At 49.7% G+C, this 20,247-nt stretch overlaps 7 protein-coding genes and 2 non-coding genes across 9 annotated transcripts; 3 read left to right on the forward strand and 6 right to left on the reverse strand.

Moving 5' to 3' along the window:
* Positions 1–2,786: 2,786 nt before the first annotated feature.
* On the reverse strand, positions 2,787–2,975 carry EI90DRAFT_2905373 (uncharacterized protein; the record flags this gene model as incomplete). The annotated part of the gene is made up of 1 exon (XM_039054203.1): positions 2,787–2,975. A coding segment is annotated over one exon (189 nt), but the record flags the coding sequence as incomplete, so codon positions are not given.
* A 2,925-nt stretch (positions 2,976–5,900) lies between these two features.
* On the forward strand, positions 5,901–8,195 carry EI90DRAFT_2904905 (uncharacterized protein; the record flags this gene model as incomplete). Its single annotated transcript, XM_039054185.1, is given in 10 exon segments — positions 5,901–6,010; positions 6,062–6,182; positions 6,194–6,254; positions 6,293–6,772; positions 6,850–6,953; positions 7,086–7,227; positions 7,288–7,669; positions 7,751–7,865; positions 7,926–8,015; positions 8,082–8,195. The coding sequence occupies 10 exon segments, from the start codon at positions 5,901–5,903 to the stop codon at positions 8,193–8,195; spliced, it is 1,719 nt and encodes a 572-aa protein (XP_038922341.1).
* Positions 8,196–8,440: 245 nt separating this feature from the next.
* On the forward strand, positions 8,441–13,232 carry EI90DRAFT_3150540 (uncharacterized protein; the record flags this gene model as incomplete). The annotated part of the gene is made up of 19 exons (XM_039065667.1): positions 8,441–8,651; positions 8,718–8,893; positions 8,950–9,060; positions 9,116–9,288; positions 9,353–9,611; positions 9,660–9,755; positions 9,812–10,449; positions 10,513–10,629; positions 10,681–10,724; positions 10,790–11,255; positions 11,308–11,455; positions 11,503–11,890; positions 12,008–12,144; positions 12,217–12,288; positions 12,363–12,456; positions 12,513–12,550; positions 12,606–12,631; positions 12,686–12,851; positions 12,912–13,232. The coding sequence occupies 19 exons, from the start codon at positions 8,441–8,443 to the stop codon at positions 13,080–13,082; spliced, it is 3,531 nt and encodes a 1,176-aa protein (XP_038922342.1). The 3' UTR covers positions 13,083–13,232.
* Positions 13,233–13,269: 37 nt separating this feature from the next.
* EI90DRAFT_1734258 (uncharacterized protein) lies at positions 13,270–14,816 on the reverse strand. Its single transcript, XM_039052094.1, has 2 exons — positions 14,085–14,816; positions 13,270–14,028 (listed from the first exon to the last, which is right to left on the reverse strand). The coding sequence occupies exons 1-2, from the start codon at positions 14,692–14,694 to the stop codon at positions 13,352–13,354; spliced, it is 1,287 nt and encodes a 428-aa protein (XP_038922343.1). The 5' UTR covers positions 14,695–14,816; the 3' UTR covers positions 13,270–13,351.
* On the reverse strand, positions 14,638–16,395 carry EI90DRAFT_1735280 (uncharacterized protein). The gene is made up of 4 exons (XM_039052097.1): positions 16,202–16,395; positions 16,074–16,141; positions 15,675–16,014; positions 14,638–15,614 (listed from the first exon to the last, which is right to left on the reverse strand). Exons 1-4 carry the CDS (start codon positions 16,226–16,228, stop codon positions 14,691–14,693), a joined length of 1,359 nt encoding a protein of 452 aa, XP_038922344.1. The 5' UTR covers positions 16,229–16,395; the 3' UTR covers positions 14,638–14,690.
* Positions 16,396–16,506: 111 nt separating this feature from the next.
* EI90DRAFT_2905260 (uncharacterized protein) lies at positions 16,507–17,523 on the reverse strand (the record flags this gene model as incomplete). The annotated part of the gene is made up of 5 exons (XM_039054198.1): positions 16,507–16,991; positions 17,047–17,123; positions 17,178–17,243; positions 17,297–17,403; positions 17,476–17,523. Coding segments are annotated over 5 exons (783 nt in total), but the record flags the coding sequence as incomplete, so codon positions are not given.
* On the reverse strand, positions 17,347–17,931 carry EI90DRAFT_3033910 (uncharacterized protein). Its single transcript, XM_039058483.1, has 2 exons — positions 17,476–17,931; positions 17,347–17,403 (listed from the first exon to the last, which is right to left on the reverse strand). Exon 1 carries the CDS (start codon positions 17,864–17,866, stop codon positions 17,546–17,548), a length of 321 nt encoding a protein of 106 aa, XP_038922346.1. The 5' UTR covers positions 17,867–17,931; the 3' UTR covers positions 17,347–17,403; positions 17,476–17,545.
* A 611-nt stretch (positions 17,932–18,542) lies between these two features.
* EI90DRAFT_t40 lies at positions 18,543–18,614 on the forward strand. Its single transcript has one exon. It is a non-coding gene; the product is annotated as a tRNA-Gly (tRNA).
* A 146-nt stretch (positions 18,615–18,760) lies between these two features.
* EI90DRAFT_t42 lies at positions 18,761–18,843 on the reverse strand. Its single transcript has one exon. It is a non-coding gene; the product is annotated as a tRNA-Gly (tRNA).
* Between the last annotated feature and the right edge of the window lie 1,404 nt (positions 18,844–20,247).

A 20,247-nucleotide genomic window follows, 5' to 3' on the forward strand; every position in this document is an offset into this window, starting at 1 on the left:
GAGCGTGAATTCGTCAACGACAGAGTATTAATAATGGCTTGTGTGTATACAAAGAGCGTGGGCACGCCTCCACCGACCGGGTACTGTATTTCGCTTTCTTATGTCATCACGTTTGGGTTGGGCTGGGTTGGCCCATTACTTTGCACGCTCATGCTCTGATCCATCTCCATGTCAAGAAGGGATGAAGTGGTTTGGTTGCGATCGCTGGTGTAACTTCTTCGTCCATGCGGCTGGATTCGTGCGCTGGTCATACAGGTTGACGTTATATCGTCATGTACAGCACCTGAATCATGATCTTCCTTTGAACGGTTCTCATTGGCCCGCGGCATTTGGTTTCTCGCATGCGTAACTTCCTGCAGCCGGATTTGGGCACAGGACATGGGTCCACTATGTTCTTCTCTCGCTCAAGTCTTCTATTGCATGCGCGAAAAAGACGCGTGCTGGTTACTGACGTCCTCTTCCCTGTAAGTCTCCAGTGCGTGAAACCGCGTGTGGCAAGCCGTCCATTGCTACCGTCTGCTATCACCACGAGTTCAACATTGTTTTGTCTGTAACCATCAAACACTCGATTCTCATGACCTAAAACTATTGCATCACATAAGAACTAGAGGTTCCCTCTGCCTCGCATTGTTATATGTTTGGTGCATTACTTGTAGTGCGGATATTTATTCCTTTTCTTCGCCCCTGTTCGAATCCGATCAGAGACCCGCATCAGATCGAGCTCTGAGTCGCTGGCGTTCCGTCATGTTCCTTGGCCGCAGAAGTCTCGACTCATTCGAACGTATCCACCGAACGGTACATGGATAGTAGCCGGCCGGGCTAGTGTATACGTGACCAAGTCTCTTATTAAGCTTGATCTTGTGGGCCGCTTCCTTCTCCGCGAGCTCATCGATAATTAGCCAGCGTTGAGCAATCTCATCGACGTATACACACTGGGCGTAGTTCCCAACGCCAATAGCCTATGATCTTCATCTGACAGCTCCACTTTTCAAGAAAAAGAAAATTATGAGAGTATGCTGATACTGCGATGTATGCAAAGCAGCCCCAAAAGTGTGAGAGCAGTTGGGTGCTTTCCGCGCCGGCCGACCCTCACTAGTTATTTCTCATCTACAGGTCACTACTCAGGGTGACGCTTCTCCTGGTGCTAGTCAAGTTGTCCCACATATTCCCGGATGGCATTCGGACGATGTGATGATCAGACGGTAGACTGCTGAGGAAGAACGCAAATGGCCTGGTATAAGCGACCCTACATATATGTTTCGAAGCTGGCTTTCCAATAATTATGCTCTACATAATTCTGCCACTATCAAGAGGACATTCGATTCGGTTCCTTGAATTGAAAGACTATATAGAGCGCTGAAGCGCTAGGGTGTGGCCCAAACCCGGACAAGGTAGATCCACACGATGCCTAGCAAATTGATCCTCGTGAAGGCCAGAGTATAATTCTCCTTGGTGGTCTGGGGAACATTCATCCTGGAGTGGTTTCGGTGGTTCTGAAAGGGAGATCCTTCTGTCGACTGCATTTTACACTAAATACCGTAAAGTCTTGAATATATACAGCCACTCCATCCGGACCAGCGTGCAAAATATTCTGTGGAAGAGTGCAGTCCTGGTCGATTGACCGCACCAGTGGCTGGGAGACAGGCTGTCAGAATGCTGTCAGACAAGGTGACACATATCGCCGGTTAACTTGGGGCAAGTTGGTGACCAATAGGCCAAGGTAAACCGCGAACGCCTTCTCATTCCCCTGAGAGGCGCGGCGCTTCCCCTGAATCCGGGCTAATGCTGATGATGTAGGGCGAGCAACAACACTAGACCCACTTGGGTGTGGGTGTACAGTGGCTGGCGTGATGCAAGAACCATGGTGTCTCGGGAAAACATTCTTCTTCAAGAAAGGAAGCACTAGAAAGCCATATGGAGCAATGGGTGTCACGAGGTAACAAATCATCGATGACGCGCTGACCCTCCGCTGCATGACGATAGAAGAGGAACCCACTAGCCAGTGTCTCACTTTTCAGAACCATTCAGAATTTTCTGGGTAGCTTCACAAGATTCCTCTAACGATCAGATGAGACGCCGATCGCAATCAATCCACCTCGTGTCAACCGCTGGCTTGCTGATATGTTATCAATTGGCGGTCACTGAATCCCTTGATAGTTGCGAGGGCGGACTAGTAGTACTGTTGGTGAATTTTACCCGTCGCGCGGGCCGTACTTGCGAGAACGTCAGTTATAAGACGAAATGAAGGCTAGCGATGTTCTCGGCGCTCTAGCGAACAGCAACAGGAACCAACCGGTGAGTCTACGAGGAAATGGGAATGGATAAACAAAGGTATGTCGCGAAAACAGCGCAGTGGGAAGGACCATATCTGATTGATAATATTGCCCTTCCACGGTATAATATAAACATGCAGGAAGAGTGCAGTGCGCTATACGGACTTGAAGCTGAACTGACTGGCTCATTGGTCCGCCGCTCTACTCCATGCTGATTGGGGCTCGAGGAGCTGGTTCGAGCCATCACCGGCTGCACACGCGCTGGTGGCTAGTCGGGTCACTGGACGGTTCGGAGGTCTGGCGGTGAGACCATGAGACCATGTGGGAGTGCGGGGTTTGTTACATAAGGCTTACCGAACCGATTCTCTGTTGGTAGGAAAGTGCAAATTGACACACCGTTGTTCTCGAGGCTTTGATGGGCTTACTTTTCTGAAATGCTTCTCGGTTTCCCTTTGGGATGACAAATACGAGCTTCCATTGCGATGTCCCCCTGTGCAGTCTCTGCAGCACATCTCAGAGCCAAAGCTCATTCATGAATTTGGGCTTAATGGAGTGTCGCGAAGAGATTGTATATTGGAACATGACAACACCGGCGATGGCATGTTTTGCATTCCTTTCAAAAGCAAACGAGTTGATCCCAGCCAGGTTGCCGGAAACCGGTCGGTAGTACTTTGTGGCATCTGGACAATGGACCTCCTGGTTTTCAGGCCTGCCATCATCCCAGCTCGTATGTGAAAAGGATTTTTAGTGTTGTTGACGACATGTCCAAGAGCTTCGAACATCAGACCAGCTGTGGAGGGTTCCTTCATACAATTGTAGAAGTGGGTGGCTGAGGTATTGACCAATTCCAATCCCTTTTTTTTCATCAGCTCGTGGAGGATAAAGAGGGAAATGATTTAGGTGTGCGGGCTTGATCGACTTATGACATGACCATGCTCATCTTGGAGGGGGTTGATTTCTACCAGACGGTGGCTGTATTTCTCAGGTTCATGATTTACCACTTGGTGGAAGAGGTCCTTCAGGTCGCACCCCATAATAGCTATGAGGGAACTAGCGGTGCGTTATCGCTTAGCAAGACACATTTACATAGTACTAATGTCTAAATACTCAAGAACATGGTCTTACCTCAGTTCACAAAGAAGGAACTGAGGAAACAAGAGAATGCGCGAAGGATGGGGCTTATAAGCCTTCAACAGTGTCTATCGAAGTGAAACCAAAAAGGAAGGACGGCTTGCGGCTGCACGTCCGTGCGCAAGAACAGTGGGACGTCGATTATTCTACTTAGGCTACTTTTGTTGTGAGGGTTCGCCGAGCTTCCGATATTGCCCATTTCCCACGAGGTGGCCATGCCGCATCATCTAAGTCCTCTTGCACACGGTCAAGTAGATATCTTTATACGGACCCCCCCGTGCGTCCCACACAGCGCCAACAACCGGCCAGTGCGTAACGCATTTCCCCGCGGTGGCAAACCGGCCCTCAAACCACTCCATGGGGTCCTACCTCCCTGTACAAACCCCAAATACATGTCATGTATCGCGAAAGCTAATGGGGTTCCACCAAAGAAAAAAAAAGCACTGGCTATCTGTAGGTAGGAATCCAGCCTCTATGACTTCGTAACATTTATTTGTAAACTTACTCGGAGAGAAGTTTTTCCGAGATGCAACTGAGGACCCAACACCGTGGCCGAGCGCCGCTCAGTTAGTACCATGGTAGGAGACTACATGGGTGCAGCAAGTCCATTTTGGTTTTTTCCTTGGCTCTCTGCCACTTTCTCTTTTCTTCCCAAACTACGAGCGTGAATTTCGCCGACGACAGATAAGAACAGAGCATTCTGGCTTGGGCACGCTTCCGCCGACCGGGCACTGATTGGTGCACACTCTCGTTGGATGATGACGCTTACTTCGCCTGTCTGGGTTGCGCTTTCTTATGTCATCACTTGTCTAGGTTGGATCATATCCTGATCCATCTCCCAACCATGTCGAGAAGGAATAAAGGCGGGTTGGTTGCGATTGCTGGCGTTACTTCATCCATGCGGCTGGATTCGTGCACTGATCATGCAGGTTTACCTCCTATCGTCATGTACAACACCCAAATCATGACTTCCCTTTGAATGGGCTTTAAATTCGAGGTGGGTGTACACAAATGCGTCATACTAGATCATTATCTCACACGGACCTCGAATATCGACTTCAGACACCAAAACCCTCTGCCGTTGTACTAATTGATGCCCTCCCGCTGTGCTGACAAGCATGCTTTCGAACACTGTTATGCAAAGCCACGAGCTCCAACCCCAGAAAAGAATAACAATGGCGTTTCCCCTGTTGCACCAAAGGTTTCTCATTGATCTGCGACATTTGACTTCTCGCAGGTGTAACTTCCTGCAGCTGGATTTGGGCACAGGACATAGGTCCACTATGTCATGTCATGATCTTCTCTTGCTCAAGTCCTCCTCTAATGCATATGCGAAAAAGACGCATCCTGATTACTGGCGTCCTCTTTCTTCAGAGCGTGCAACCGGATCCGGCGATGTGGCAAGCCGTCCATTGCTAGCGTTGTACATTGTCCACTATTACGAGTTTAGCATTGCTTTGTCTATACCATCAAACGCACGATTCTCATGACCTCAAAACTATCCCATCACATAAGCGGCTTCGCAACCAGAGGTTTCCCCACCTTGTCTTACTAGGTATCTCTGTGTGCGGATCTGTGAAATTCGTTGCCTTGTGTGGCGTGCGGTGATTGCGTGTTGCTCGGATTCTCTGCAACCGCGTTTCCGCCCTTCAGAACCCCCAGTAGACCCAGCGAACAATTACTTGATGATATCGGCAAGTACTTCTCGGCTCAAACTGGCTTGCAATGATCGAGTTTTTGTGATGGAAACGAAGCGAGAGTCGGAGTAATTCCGCCGCGCAGACGGCAGTGATAATATGCGTGGCGCTCCTCATATTCCCAATTGCTTGAAGACGAGGTCGTCAGCATGATGCCAGATATATTGCACTCCATGGGGTATTTCCTGTTCTGGCCCCGCAGTTCCCCTACGTCCTTCCGCGCTGCTGTGGTATTTAGACAAGAATTAGTCGTTCCCCTACCTCCCGGAAGAAAATCCCATCATTCCTGCATCCTTTCACTTGCATAGATCATTGCGGACTCCAGCCAAACATGGCAACCGCCTACGCGGCGATGTCCCTACTCTCTGCTACCCACGCCACACTCCCTAGGCATGTGAAGTTGTAGATATACCTGCTGTGCCTGAGATCCGGAACGGGTAGAAGAGTCGATCCGTTTTATTGACCGAATTAAGCAATGCCAGACTCTCTTGCAAAAGCGGTGTCTGCTGATGAGATTGCAAGACCGGACATGTACAGGCGCCATGTCCTCAAAAGCGCAACATGTGATGGATACATCTTTTAATTTTGTATCAGTTCATCGTGTCAATTGAGCCACAATACAGCGGCGACACGACGAATAGTGATGCCCGGCCATTGATACGCTGAAGTATCCGTTGCTTGTATCCCACTCACGACCTTGTACAACAACTAGGACATACGAGAATACTGAGACTTATTTCCGTGCAATAGCAGAATGACCAACCCCCCTGCTCTGACATCCAGGGCAATTGTGGAATTGATGCATTCTGAGGGCAGTTCTTCGCTGAACTTCCAGCCCCGTCTCCAACTCCTTAGTTTTAAACGATTGGGTACGCGAAGAGCGAATCCGGATACACCTGGCAGATATGGGTGGGTGACCCTACCTCAATGCAACATTTTAGCTCACGCACCCATGAAGAGCCTTGTCGTCTCGGACGGAGATCATTTCTATTTTGCAGTGCTGTCCACTGGATCGAACTATCTCCTGGATGAAAATATTCTAGAAAAGAACTATGTATTCACGCTCGCTGGATTGGAGGACGTCATGGGGAGGAATATGCGGTGGGCAGCTCGATCATTATCTCACTGTCAATCTTCCTATTACTTCACCTCCGTTTCCCAGGATGATGGCTTTGGAAATCAGCGAAGCAGACATTGTTTGCTTCAACGAACGCATTGGGTCCCCAACTTTACCACGGCAAAGATCAGACACAAACGCCCCCACAGCAGCCAAGGCCGCCATCGCCGACCCACCATCACCAACCCCTGGCCCTAGCACCACCGAAGCTGACACTCCCCGCAATGCTCCCACCGAGAACCCCCCGGCCACTTTACCGATTGAAGGGCTGAATCCTTATCAGAGTGGGCGGACCATCAAAGTTCGTGTAGTTCAAAAGTCCAAAATCAGGCGTTGGTCAAACAATCGCGGTGAAGGAAAATACTTCAACTGCATGTTTGTGGACGAAACAGGCGAGATCAGGGCAACGGCGTTCAATGGTGCAGTCGATGAACATTATGAGAAACTTCAGGAAGGAAAAGTGTACTATGTCTCGCGAGCAAGGTTGAAAGATGGTTCGTCCACAAATAAGTACGAGATGATACTCGAAAGGACCTCAGAGATTAAGGAGGCGAGTTCATGAGAAATCTCCATTGAGAGTGGATTATTCTTACCTTGTCCCGACACCATACATAGTGCATGGACACCGCAGATTCTCAGTATTCTTTCATCGAGCCATCGCAGATGGCATCACAGCAGCATGGTGCTGTTGTGGGTACGTACCTTCAGTCCCAACTTCGCGCAGGTTCTCGCTTAGTTTGTAATCAGACGTATTGGGAGTGGTTCACGAAGTTCTGCCCTCGAGAACTCGCTTCGGCAATCCCAGCGGAACAGTACGGCGTTTTAGATATTATTGGAGACACAATATTCACTCTCCTCGTACGATAGACCGTCGGGCGGGATCTGATGCTTGTCGATAATACAGGATATAGCATCCGTCTGACAGTACGGGGCAATCGGGCCGAGTATTTCGACAACCACACCAATCCTGTCGTGGCCGTCAAGGGTGCTAGGGTGAACAATTCTAGCAGTGCGTTCACCCGTGATTGCTTAACATCTACCCGGCCTCACAATACCCCATGCTCCACAGCCACACACCTGGACATGCCCAACGCTAGCTATATGCAAGTAGAACCAGATAACCCTCAGGCACATGTGTTGCGTCGGTGGTATGATCAAGGGGGAAAGGCAGAGACTTTCCGACCACAAGTATCAAGCAGTGGACCTGATCCATCCTTTAGTGGGTTCAATAATAATGAGCCTTGCCCCATTGCCATCGCCCAAGAAAAGTTCCCTGGCTTGGGCGATACGCCAGATTACTTCGTGCTTCATGCCACTGTCGTTCTCTTTGGGGAGAATGTCTACTATATGAGCTGTCCCGGGCCCAATTGCCAAAAGAAGGTGCTGGAGCAAGACGATGGGACATGGAGATGCGAGAGGTGTGCAAAGTCATATGTGAACTGCAAGTATCGGTGCGCAATTCGTCATCTTCTCACAACATACGCCTACTGTAGTACCAGTGCTAATGCATCTCGGACTCGCATACCCCCTAGTTACTTAATGGGTGTTTCGGTTGCCGACCACACGGGACAACTTTTCCTTCAGGGCTTCAATGAAATTGCCGAGCAGCTTTTGGGGATCTCCGCGAAGGATTACCACGATCTCATAGTAAGCGCGTGACACACGATGTGGGGGGGCTTCCGCGAAATGCCAATGATTATCCAGCAGGAAGATTCTGATGCTGCCAGAGCTAAACTGGTCGAGGCGAAGTATAAAGTGTGGGATCTGTCGTGCAGAGTGAAACAAGAAACCTACAATGTGAGTCTATTCTTACGATTCGTTTGCTTGCACAGATGGAATTCTACTTCTACTATGCTGCTTCAGGGCGTGACTCGTCCGCGATACGTTATTAATCGGGTGTTTGCTCCCGACTATGCAAAGGAAGGTTTACGCTTACTTGAGTTTGTGGAAAGGTATCCTTCTAGTAAGAGCGCTTGATTTCTGGCGGTGGAGAATACTGTAATACGGTGAGCCTGAGGTTGGTGTACATATGTAAATACCTTGTGTCGTCGTCGCGTGATCAATTTTCTGATGTATCCACTGGAATTCCCAACGTTTGGGAGCAATTGCTAATCGGGTTCCGACAATCTCGCTTCTGTTTTCAGCCCAATATACTTAAGTGCTTCTCAGCCACCTGTGCTTTTGGCTGAACGCTTATTCATGATTTGCGGAACGCTTGCAAGATGGCATCTAGCGTAGCCGCCGCACGGAGAAGTCCTGCCATATCTCCTATAGCTTCCAGACAACCGTCACCTTTCCCTGGTGCTCCTAAGCCTCTTCCTGTTCGACGCACTCATGGGGCCAGTCTATCTTTGAGTCCGTCCACCCCAAGGCGTTTACTTATACCTACTACGCGGGCATGGCCACCACCCGACTGCACTCCCCGGGGGACTCGTACGTGGCATGGCGGAAGACTCAGTAAATCCCGACCTAGTTCAATTGACCAGTCCCATGCACTAGCCATGAATGACGGTGACAATTTTTGGTTCGGGTCATTGAGGAACTTTCAGATTGAGTCGATAGAACCTGGGGTGGAGCTTACTGGGTTCCGAATTTTCGCTGTTGAAAAGTGGCTTGTGGACCGTGACAAGGCTATAGGGGCAGTCGTTGTGTACACGGGCAATTCAGATGACAAGGTGTGCAAGCATGTGGAAAGAGCTCGTTGCCCATAGTGAGCTCATCGACGCACAAGATCCAAGTCCTCGTTTTATCACCGAACCCAGACCTACCAGAAGCAGAAGCTCGTGAATCATTTGACACGGCGGTTTTAGAGCTTCGCAAAGATGGCGCGAAGCCGAAGGAGGTACACTGAGTGAGGACTTTTCAATATAAACCGCTTTTGACGCTCAGTCCTTTAGACCGAGAATGGAGTCATCATGGTCACCTCTCTCGCGAATTTTAGATCAGATCTCAATATTGTGCCAATCCCAGGAGGGGACTTTCTCGCGGTCAGAAATGAACTCTTCGTTAACATCAACCTTCTGAGAATGGGGTGCAGTGGGAGGAGTGGCCTCAATTTGGATCCTCCAAGGTTGGTCACACACCTTCAACTTCAAGCTATCGATCGTTCTTAGGATCATCCTTTCACCTAACAGTTCAAGCTCGAAGGAGAAGTTTATGCAATTGTTTTCATTAGCTGAGCCCAGCACCAGCTTCGCGTCGCCAACGACAACAGGAAATGATCCCTGGTTCAAATCTGCTGTCCTTGAGCTTGTTTTCACAGTGCAATCTGCACTCAGCTTGTTCGGTAGGTTCAGTCTATCTTCCAGTTTGCGGGATGGCCTTCTTTGTGACAAGACGGTGGAGGGTATGCAGATGTGGGCGCTGGAGATCGGAGGTTACTATGGCTTAGAGGTAAGGTAGCTCTGTTGAAAACCCAACGCGTCCTAATACTTTTTTCAGCCTATGGAAAGAGTGCTCGAGCCATCGGCAGTTGCTTTACTGTTCAGCATCGTTTTTACTTTGAGAAACAAACTCTCTGCTCTTGGAGTATCGAATGTAGGTCTACGTTGAAATTTATGGTGTAATCACGCGTTCATTATTGCCGGTTACAGTTGTCTAAAGACCCCTTTAGAGAACCACTCTGTTTCTTGCATGCTATGGCAGATTTCCAACGGATTCCGATGCCCTCCCCCTTACAAAGGCCTTCTTATACTCCTGACAATCAGGTTTACTTCATCGATCACGAAAGCATTGAGCGCGTCAACTTTGCATATGCGAAACTCCGCCAAGCTGAACCGTATAAAGTGCACCGTGTGCTCAAGAACAAGATTGATGACCTCACAACTGTGTCATCCTCGTTAGCAAACAATCTCAACCTTAGTCTGAGATCCACCACCGATCCAATGCCAGTTGGGAGTAGCGCCGCGTCGGTATACTCCGCGAATCTAGCACGCAACGATCATGCAGGAGCAGCAGACGAAGCTACAACTGACTTAGACATAATGGTGAAGTTTGTCCTCAATGGCAGCAAACACGAGATTCCAGCAACGTTGCGTGATTTATGGGGCGGACGGCCCGGTCGGCATCGTCAAGAGCTGGAGGCTCGGCATCGTTCGTCCAGAGGTGGGAGTCGTGACTTGACTGCGGATGATGAGGAAGGAGGCATCGCTGCCGCCCTTTGGCGAGGGACTGGTGGGAAGGTACAGAAGAAGGGTCAGGCATTTGCTCATGGTATTGCTGAGTGGACCGGGTAAGTATTGCCAATGTGTGGCACTGGATAGGAGCGTTTCTCAACCGAGCCTTTGGCTTGCAGACTCGATATCGGAAAGTCGAAGAAAACCACGGGTGATACGACACAAGGTGAATCGGATACGAGTGCCAATCGCACCAAAGCCCAGCTCGCTCAACCGCCGAGTTTGACGCTGAATGGGTACGTATTGAGTAAGTGACAGATGTGTTTCACGAAGTGATTGGTTTTCAGGGACAAGTCACCCGACGCCACTGACTTAGACGACCCCTCTATTCGTGCGTGCCCGTTTCGCAAATGTTCCTCACAACTGGCCTGATTTTGATCGCGTTGCTAACTCTAGATGTTCACAGTCTTGCGTCCTCTCACCGGTCACACTTATCTCCGGCGAGTTCAGTGACCAACCTGAATCTTTCTGAGTACGAAAAGGGAATGCGCAGATTCAATGGGAGAGCAGGGCCAATGGATATTGCCTTTCTTCGGCGAATCGGCACCACGGTCTCAGATCCAGCCTTGGTAACCGTATCTAGGCTTCGTGACGCCGAAGCTGAATCTAAGAAGTCGCCACTCAGCTGGAAAAGCAATGGAAAGATGTCGACCACTTTCGCTGCAATCGGCGAGTCCATTTTGGATGCTAGCGCCCACGATGACCCAAAGATCTCCCCAAGAGGGTATGGACGGCGGCAGCAAGAAGCTGCCCGTAATGGGTTTCGAGATGAGATGCAAGGGCTTCCAAACGCCTTAGAAGATGAGGAGATGATGGATGATGTTTTTGGCGATGAGAGAGCCCTGGTGGGTAATATTTCAAGGTACGTAACACATTACCAGAGTACACATTGATCCTCACAATTGGTGGAGTAGGCGACGCAGTATTGGCACCGTGATAGAATGGAGTCATCTCCCCCGACAAGAGGTTAACAATTTGTGTATCGATGTTGAGCTGTGTTCGCAACTTTTGAACCTGAAGGAAAAGCAAATTGATATGGAGAATGCAACGCGACTGCTCCGAGTAAGGTTTCTGCACACTCTTTCAATTTCTGGCTAACTGGTCATCAGGTAATAGTGGAATCTTTGGGTCAGGCAACCTCGGATCTTCACGGTGCTCTCGCTCCTCAAGTAGAAGCCTTGCCAGTGATTGAATCTCGCCGCACGTATCTGACCAATCTCACACGCCAAGGGCGCTCCGAAGCAGATAGGCTGCACGGTCAAGCAAAAACCTCCCACTACCAAGTTGAACGTCTAGAAGAGAGAACGGAGAGATTAGATAGCACTCTGGAAGGATACACGAAGCGTATGGATGACGTGGAGCGTGCTGTGGAGGGCATATATATGATTACTCCATTCGCGGACTACAGTGATGATCCCCGGGCAGAGGACGAGGGAAGCCCAACAGAAAGTGTCAATGCGATGGTGGATCAAGCCAGCCAAGTGCCGGCAGAAAAAGGTGTGGAGACATCAAAACCTTTTAGTTGGACAAGGTGGAATATCTTTGGTTTTGGGTCTGTATAGAGGGCATACACAGTAATTTGTATCCGTAACTCCCTTGTAATTGTCATGTCAGACTTGGAGCCACAAGTCTCGCCACAAACATCGTCAACTCAAGATGCTCGCGAGGCGATCATCCAAGCTGCTAAGGCCAGGACAGTGGTTAAGGATCCTAGGGAGGACCTAGATAAAGCGAACCTGGAGGAGAAGAAAGTTCGTCATAGCTTGGACACCACGTCTCCTATCTCGCAACTTGGGCGCTTAGAAGCTCGTCCTTTTTGATAGGCTTTCAGAAGGATAATAATTGCTCAGATTGAGAGACACAACGACGAGCGGGTGGCAATTGAGAGCAGCAAGGTACCTGACTCGACTTTCAAGTTGGCTGCATGCTCCATCCTGTCCACTGAACGCAAGACACCTCCGTCACCAAGGTTCTTCTAAAACTAGCAAACAACATACTCCAGAATCCTGATGAACCCAAGTACCATCAGTTCAAGGTCACTAACTCAACGATACAGCGAAATCGTATGTATACTTTTACTCGGAATTGTTTCAATGAAATAGACTCCATCACTCCTCAGTGGTCGAGCCGAAGGGCGCATTGGAGTATGCGGTTGCAGTAAGCCTCCCGGCGCCATCCTTGATAGATTGTGCGCCAATATGTTCAATCCCAGATGGGATTCCGTGTGCGAGTCCGAAAGTAAGTGCACCCATGCCAGTGGTTCGCGGCGCCGTAAATTAATGACGATAACAGTTTTCAGCAGATTTATGTCTTCGATCCTACTCCTAAAACACTGCAAAGCCTGAGGAACGGCGCCGACTGTCTAAATGAAGTCCTTCAACATCACAATGATGCGGTCGATCAGGCGAGACGTGCCAAAGAGACAGAAAAGGCTGCGCAAGCTCGGAGGCAAGAGCTGGTAGGATGACCATATGATCATACATTTCTGGTGCTTAGCCATGACTGGTTATTTTAATAGGTCCGCCTTGCCTACGAGGATGACAGGAAAGAGAAAAAGGCTCGCGATGAAATGGAGAAACAGCGAAGAGAAGCGGTCGCCGCCCGAACAGCTCGGGAAGCCCTGGAGGCCGTAGAAAGTGCAGGTGGCGACACTGACAAGCCACCCCATATGCCAGGACTGCTCGCGTAATATCTAGTCCGAATCTACTCGAATCAGCTTGATAAAAGTGGAGCAGAGGTGATGTGTGTATTTTCTGAAAATCATATCGAGATGTACCCGACACAGGAACATGCATTAAATATACAATTATCGGCCCTAATTAGCCGCCAGCTTGCAAATTACTTGCATGATACATCTTGAACCATTAGACACAAAGCGATATTAAGAGCATTATTTGGTTGGGGCGTTGTTTCCATCACCCGCCGCCCTAGGAATATGGCAACTCAAAAGAATCGATGCTAAATGGACGATGTGACTGTGCATCGTAATTGCTCAAGGCAAGGGGCTTCCTCATCACCCTCGTCGTCCTCATCGTATGGTCCATCAAAATGAGGCGACGACCCAGGTGGGACGTCTTGAGGAAATGGCGACTCCGCCTTGAAAGAGGATATAGATGCAGCAGCGCGTGTGACACTCTGGAATCGTCGCTGATGACCATCATCACTGTATTCGGATGGCGTACACTGTCCATTTTTTGACATGCTGTTAATTTCCAGATCACGCTGCCCTGCCAAAGAAAACCCCCCAGCAGGGAAGCGCACCCCGGCACCGAGCTCTGAGAAACCACTGGGGGCATCGACCTCATGAAACTCCCCGTCACGACCCCCAGACACTGCCTCGTTCATGATTCCTGTTACCAAGTCTAGAACATCCGGAGTGAAGGTCATCGTTAGGATAGAACGGTCGAAGATGCCTATTTGGACCTCTAACGGAGTATCAGTAGTCGATGCACTGGCTGGGGATAGGAAGGGACCATCTTCCTCCGAGACTTCTGGTTCACTGCTATTAGGGAGGGTGGGTCGATGTATATTTGAGTGGGTTTCCTGCATGCATCGCCAGGTTGCCGGCGCAGGTTCCGGAGATGGGTGGCCGGCAATAACGGGATACGGTTCTATCCATGGGTAGACCGTAGGATCTGGCATTCGGATGACTCAGCATGTGGCAGGTAAACAATGTCTTAAAGGGACTCACAGATGACAATGAAGGGATATCTAAAAGGATCGGGTGCGTCTGAAGTGAACGAATTTTCACAAACCCATGCTCTACCGGGGAAAATGGATGCTGAACTATGCGGGCGGAATGTAGGACAGAGGTTGAAGGAGGGATAACGAGATGGGTCGATACTCCCAAGATTGTAGTGGTACATGCGTGGATGGGAATCCATCAACGGATAAAACGTAGGAAGCCAGCTGGATGATTCCTCCCGCAGTTTGTTGAGGGATTTTGACGCAGTCGACGATCGCTCCGTCTCAACGGGAAACAATGACAGCTCCTGGTGGTTATTCTGAGGAACGCTGGGATGATCGCTATGGCCCACTTCGCTCTTCAACCCCAGATAAGTCTCGTCAAGGTTGTGTAGGTACTCGCTGGAATACACTGACACCGGCTGTACTACGGCCCGACTTGCATTTGCGGCCATTGTCTCCAAAGGAAATGCAGGGTGGAATGATCTGTCAGCAAGGTCGAAAGTAGGATCCGATTGCTCCAACACGGAGCTGATCACGGGAGAATTGTGATCGCCATCCAATGGAGGACTTCGTGTCGCCACAATGGAAGGCGTGCAAGGGGAGTCGTCGATCATTCGTGATGCGATTGGTGTAGGTAGTCGAATTTCTGGGGGTATGTGGAAGAAGCATGCCCATCGATAGGTGAACCAAACGACGTGGCCGTTGATGGAGTCATCACGGAACCAGCACGTCGGTCAGCCATATGAACAGAACGAGGGAGGGGAGATAGCGTCATGAGGTCGTTCCCGTCGTAACTAGGTGGACCTGCGGATGAGATAGACCAGGGAAAATCATCCAAATCAAGAATTCCGTCATCCATATGTTCAGAAACGTCGGCGTCTGCTTCAACGAATGGTGCCCCCAAAGGGACCTCAGGATGAGGGACAACGCCCATGGGAGTACGCTTTCTCCATTCTTGAACCAAGGAGCGGACATGAGGCGAAATAGGCACATGGCCAGGCAAAATTTTCGGATACGCAACCTCTTGGACTTCTTTTGCATCTACAACAAAGCCGTTTGTGCCCGACAAAGTGTTGGTTCTCGAGGAATTGTGGAGACGCGAAATTTCCCCCCGACGTTCAAGAAGAGAAAGGTGTCTGATATGGGTTTTCGAAGAGCGGGATTTGGCATGAGCTTCATTGAAGTGATTAGACGCATCGAGAGGGACGAAGCCGATCTTCGTGTCAACAGGATGAGATGAAGAAATTGCGCCAGACAGATCTCCGTGCCGCCGCCAGGTATTGTACCATCGTGCAGATTGCATGTCAATGTCAAACTCAACATGCCCCGCAATGGGAAGTCCAGCCAGTTGTGTCAAAGATGGATGTTGGTTCGAATGTAAATATTGAGCCCATAGCAATGGCCACACGTCATCTGTGACTCTAGGTCTCACTGGTGGGACTCCAGCTTCAACAGTTAGGTGTACAAATACACGTAGCCCAACAGTGCTCGGCAGTCCGAACTCTTTTGCGACGGCATCAAGTTGATTGGGTAGCTACGTCAGCGCATTTACATGAGTCGCCTATTGGCTTTAGATATGATAAGACAACCGTACCGTGTGTTGCAGTGTCATTAGAACATCGGATGATAGGGTTTTACCCCCCTCAGCTCCGAGGATATCTGGAGGCGTTACGACCAATAGCCAGCGAAAAATCTCCAGGGGTATTGCTTCTTTCATGTCTCCCTGTCCGTAGTACATCACGCCCTTATGCAGCCGCGACGATGTCGTGAAGTCTGCTGGGCGACTGTAAGAGTTTGGGTCAGACGCCAGCGTCGACTTCATATCAACGTCAAGAGGGCTTAGTGGTAAGGGATACCGAGAATTATGCGATAAGATGTGATTTGTGCGAAAAGCCATCACGCCGGGTGAGGCGAAGAAAAAAGACGAAAGAATCCTATTAACCCCATCTTCGTCAGCAAGGTGAGCCTACGATGCATCGAACGGCATACCAGCACGCTGGAGGAAAGCACTACAGTCGAAAGGAAGCTGGAAGAGTCAGAGATATAAGCCGTGGCGGAGTACTGCAAGGACGATCGCCAAGGTGATGCCTCTGCAACCATCATTGATGCCGGGAAACTAACCGGTGACAGCGCCCCCCAGCGGAACATGTATGCTGTCTCCACTGATGCACGTCCCACGTCAGCTTCTCGCTTCTCACACTTGCCGAGGATTGGCGGAAATGATTGCGTGCATGGTTTTGGTGTTGTTGCCCGTGGGAAAATACGTCGGTGTAGCCATAAACACAGCAATTCGCGATGGAGATCTCATTAATGTGATCAAGCCGCTCAGATCCGAACTTGGGACAATCATTTGATAGATACTGGGACGGTACCAAGATGCGCTCACGGCATATACAAATAACTGTACATGTAGGAAGTAATAAAAACTATGGGCCGTCAACTCGGCTCCGTTTCGCAGCCTTGGGTCCATCGGGAGCGGAAGCAGGGGGGCCCTGGCCCATCCCCATGAAGGCTGGGTTGAAGTGACCTCCCATCCCCATGCCACCTTGTTGCATGCCCATTCCTCCCCGGGGCAGACCGCCCATTCCTCCACCCATAAAGTTGCCACTCCCACGCATTTGCCCCATTCCATTATTATAGCCTCCCCGGCCGCCACCCATCATACCGCCGGATCCCATCGGATTCATACCTCTGAAGTTCATGCCGGGATTCATACCCATCATGCCTTGTGGGTTCATAAAGGAATTTCCCATCATGGGTGTCATTCCGGGATTCATCATCATGGGCCCCCCACCACCCACTTGCCCACCACGCATGTTTCCGCCCATCATGTTGGGCCGGAAATCGGTGCGACCACCTTGCGCCCCGCCGCGGTTCTGGCCCATCATGCTTTGCGCTCGTGGTGGGGGATCTGATAGGGAGAATCTGTTGAGGACACTATTTCGACGCTGCTGGACAAGGCTTACCCTTAGGAAGAGTTCTGAAGGGGTTACCATTCGCTGATTGTGCAAATGTGATGTGTGCTCTTCGACCGTTTAAATCGCTGCAAATCCACAAGTGTGAGCTCCAGGATTCCCAGGAGTCAAGGTAAACTTACTTCTCTTCCAGCCACTTTTTGACAAGGACCGCACTGTCATGGCCACCGAGTTCCACGTAGGCAATGCTGCGGGGAGTTTGAGACATAATCTTGCAGTAAAAAATGATGACCAAACACACCCTTTACTTTTCCCATTGACCTTATGTTCAGAAAAAGTGATGTGCTTGAGCTCAATATTCACACCGACCCTGGCGGCAACTTGTCGTATATCTTCATCTGTCGTCCACTGGGAGGGGTATCACCCAAGTTGTTAATTAAACATGAACAGTATGACCTTCAATGACTGCCAGATCCTTACCCATTGCAACTCGCCGAGATACAGTGCATCGTCAACGACGCCTTGGTTTGAGATAGGTGAGTTGGGGAAGTTATTTGCTGGGAAAGTAAGGCCATTGCCCTGGTAATTTTGTCCTGCAAAAGAGGTAGAATTCTGCTGCTGCTGGTATTGTCGCTCCTGTTACAAGCGATACGGCACAACGCGAGGGAGAATACATCGTCAGAAACATGCACATCCAGCGCCACAGAGAGAAGAGAGAGAGGTGGACGCCACAAGCGATGGGTACACGAGTGGCGATTACAAGAAAGAGCGAAACAGCATATCGCACGGAACGATGTGCGACGAATACAGGGAGGTGCAAAGAAGCAGTAGCGTACATGTTCCTCTGGTCCGTTCGCAGTACTGTCGTCATCACGTTGTCTTTTATCACCAATACCGGGCTCAATGCCGCCTTGGCCAACTGGAATGGTCGAAACCTTAGGTGCCCCCGGAGGAAACGATCAGTGACCCCATTGAACCTCCTTGTTTCACTCCATGAATGCGAGTACATACCTGATCACCAAAGTGCTCGTCACCAAACTCATCCCCGTAGAGATCAATGTCGTCACCGTTATCTGCCATTTGTCAACTGACTTCTTAACCTTTCGACTGTGCGGAGTCGCACGCAGCGACAACAGGTGACGCATGTACCATTTTGATGATATCGCATTGTGTGTACAAGGTAGTGGCGCGTAAGGAACCAAAAAAACAAATCGTCAACACATGTTACAGGGGAGATGCAAACAAGAGACGGCAAAGACGGGAGATTCGCTCGGGTAGTCAGCAAAAAGATTCTTACACTGTGGTACAGGTGTTTACAACGCAGAAGAGCGAAGAGGAGAGGAAATAGGGAGGAAGGACACGAAATGGGCTGAGAGTGGTGGGAAGGGGTGTTGAAAAGGGCGGTTTCTGGTTGCTGGTTTGAAGTCAGAAGGTGATCTCTAAATGCGGCTATGCCCGCGCCGCCCCTAAAATCCCATAAATGGGAAGGTCGGACTCTTTGAATTTGAATAACGTGCTCCACACAATGTAACCTTCGGTCCGGTGGGACAGTATTGGTCCAATGGTTAGGATTCTTCCCTTCCAAGGAAGAGGTCGGTGTTCGATTCACCGATACTGTACTGATGGCGACTTTTTCTCCACTGGCCCATGCCTCTCCCTTTCAATGTTGGTTGCAAATATTTGTAGCTCTCTCTTTTTCTAGGGTGCAACGTTCGCTGTAAACAGGTCACAACTCACCTAGAGAACCGACAAAAAAATGAACCCGTACAGTACCGGTGAATCGAACACCGACCTCTTCCTGGCTACCAATATGGAAGGGAAGAATCCTGACCATTGGACCAGTACTGTCTCGCCTGATACCATCCATTAGTGACCTTCTTAGCCTTTTGACTCCCCAAGAAACGCCGCTGCATCATGGACCTTGCAAGCAAGGTAATGATCTCAGAAAAGATGTCGGATGGTTTTACCCCTGAAATCAGATCCGACATTTTTTGCTGTAATCCTTGTTTTTCACCTGCATGCAACAACACATACTGGCAGCAGTGATGACTCGCCCGACGGCGGATACTGGCCCAGCCTGTCACATAACTTGAAGTTCAAGGGGACGAGACGAATTAACAGACCGCATGGCTAGTAGTGTCATAAGATCCATACATGACCAGGTGTACCAGGAAGTCCAGAAGTATATATGGCGGACAGGCGGTGCGGCCGATCGATCAACCCAAGCCGCATAGAAGTTGGTGTAACAGTCGGTAGGCAGCCGCCCAGCTTGCTAGGTGATCAGCCTTCAAGGAACAGGTTTATGGAAGAAGAGAAGACTGATGTACATATCTCTTTGAAGTGAATCAATTCTGGAAGAACTATGGCGCATGTGCCCTATCAGAACAACGGTATGCAAGAGACTCGTACAGGTCGAACCGACGGCGGTATTGCGCGCGGGTAATACATTATAAGTACTAGAACACGTAACTACCTGCACGATTGGCGCGCGGGTCTTGAACCAGCACTGCTATCCACGGTTGATGCACCAGCAAGAATAGTTATATAAGCACCCTAGCCGATGATCAGGAAACCCTGGCGGGCACGTAAGTGAGTCGTCGGGAGATCTCAAGCGTCCAAATTGTGCTTGAAGAAGATCAGATATTTCAAAAGCAGCCATCCAGCAGCACGCCACGCCACCAGGACACAACAAACTGAGAATGAGGGGCTGCAAGTAATGATTATAAGCGGCCTCGGCACGTCTGTCGGCGAGTCAATATTAATACGTAACGAACGAATCGAACCCGAAAGAAAATTATTTCTTTCCGATTCGATCTGAACTAAGCAGACGCTCGACGCTTCTCTCCAACGAACCATATTGACCTTGAACTAGGCCTTTGGTGGTCTAGAATACCAGCACAAGTACTGTGCGTGTATATATTGACTTGAAGCCAGAATCGGTGAGAACCGGAAGTAGAAATATTTAATATGTAACTGTTTGCAAATTCAATCTTCTCATCGATGCGAACGAACATATCGGCGTGGCCTGAATATAAGCTTATTTTTGCAGTTAAATTCCCTGACCGCAAGATCGAAGACAGCACTCCATGCAAATGTACCAAGGTGGCATGATATGCAGGAGGAAGCAAGTTGCGACTCTCCAGGCGCACATGATCGACTTCCGTAAGGAATTGCAGGTGCCAGAACCCTTGATACCCACATACAGTGTGTTTTGGTGGCTTTGGCAGTGAGGCATATATTATTCATTGGGCA

This window comes from Cantharellus anzutake, assembly GCF_015039405.1.
Source record: "Cantharellus anzutake strain C23 chromosome Unknown EI90scaffold_4, whole genome shotgun sequence".
Lineage (NCBI taxonomy): Eukaryota > Fungi > Basidiomycota > Agaricomycetes > Cantharellales > Hydnaceae > Cantharellus > Cantharellus anzutake.

What these genes read in the sequence shown, in the direction of transcription:
- EI90DRAFT_1734258 (XM_039052094.1), bottom strand. Translation starts at nt 14,694, where the DNA reads ATGATCGACGACTCCCCTTGCACGCCTTCCATTGTGGCGACACGAAGT. An exon ending in ATATCCCTTCATTGTCATCT is followed by an intron (nt 14,029 to 14,084) that starts GTGAGTCCCTTT and finishes TCCGAATGCCAG; the next exon opens with ATCCTACGGTCTACCCATGG.
- EI90DRAFT_1735280 (XM_039052097.1), bottom strand. Translation starts at nt 16,228, where the DNA reads ATGTTCCGCTGGGGGGCGCTGTCACCG. An exon ending in GTAGTGCTTTCCTCCAGCGT is followed by an intron (nt 16,015 to 16,073) that starts GCTGGTATGCCG and finishes TGGGGTTAATAG; the next exon opens with GATTCTTTCGTCTTTTTTCT. An exon ending in TAATGACACTGCAACACACG is followed by an intron (nt 15,615 to 15,674) that starts GTACGGTTGTCT and finishes GCGCTGACGTAG; the next exon opens with CTACCCAATCAACTTGATGC.
- EI90DRAFT_3033910 (XM_039058483.1), bottom strand. Translation starts at nt 17,866, where the DNA reads ATGACGACAGTACTGCGAACGGACCAGAGGAACATGTACGCTACTGCT.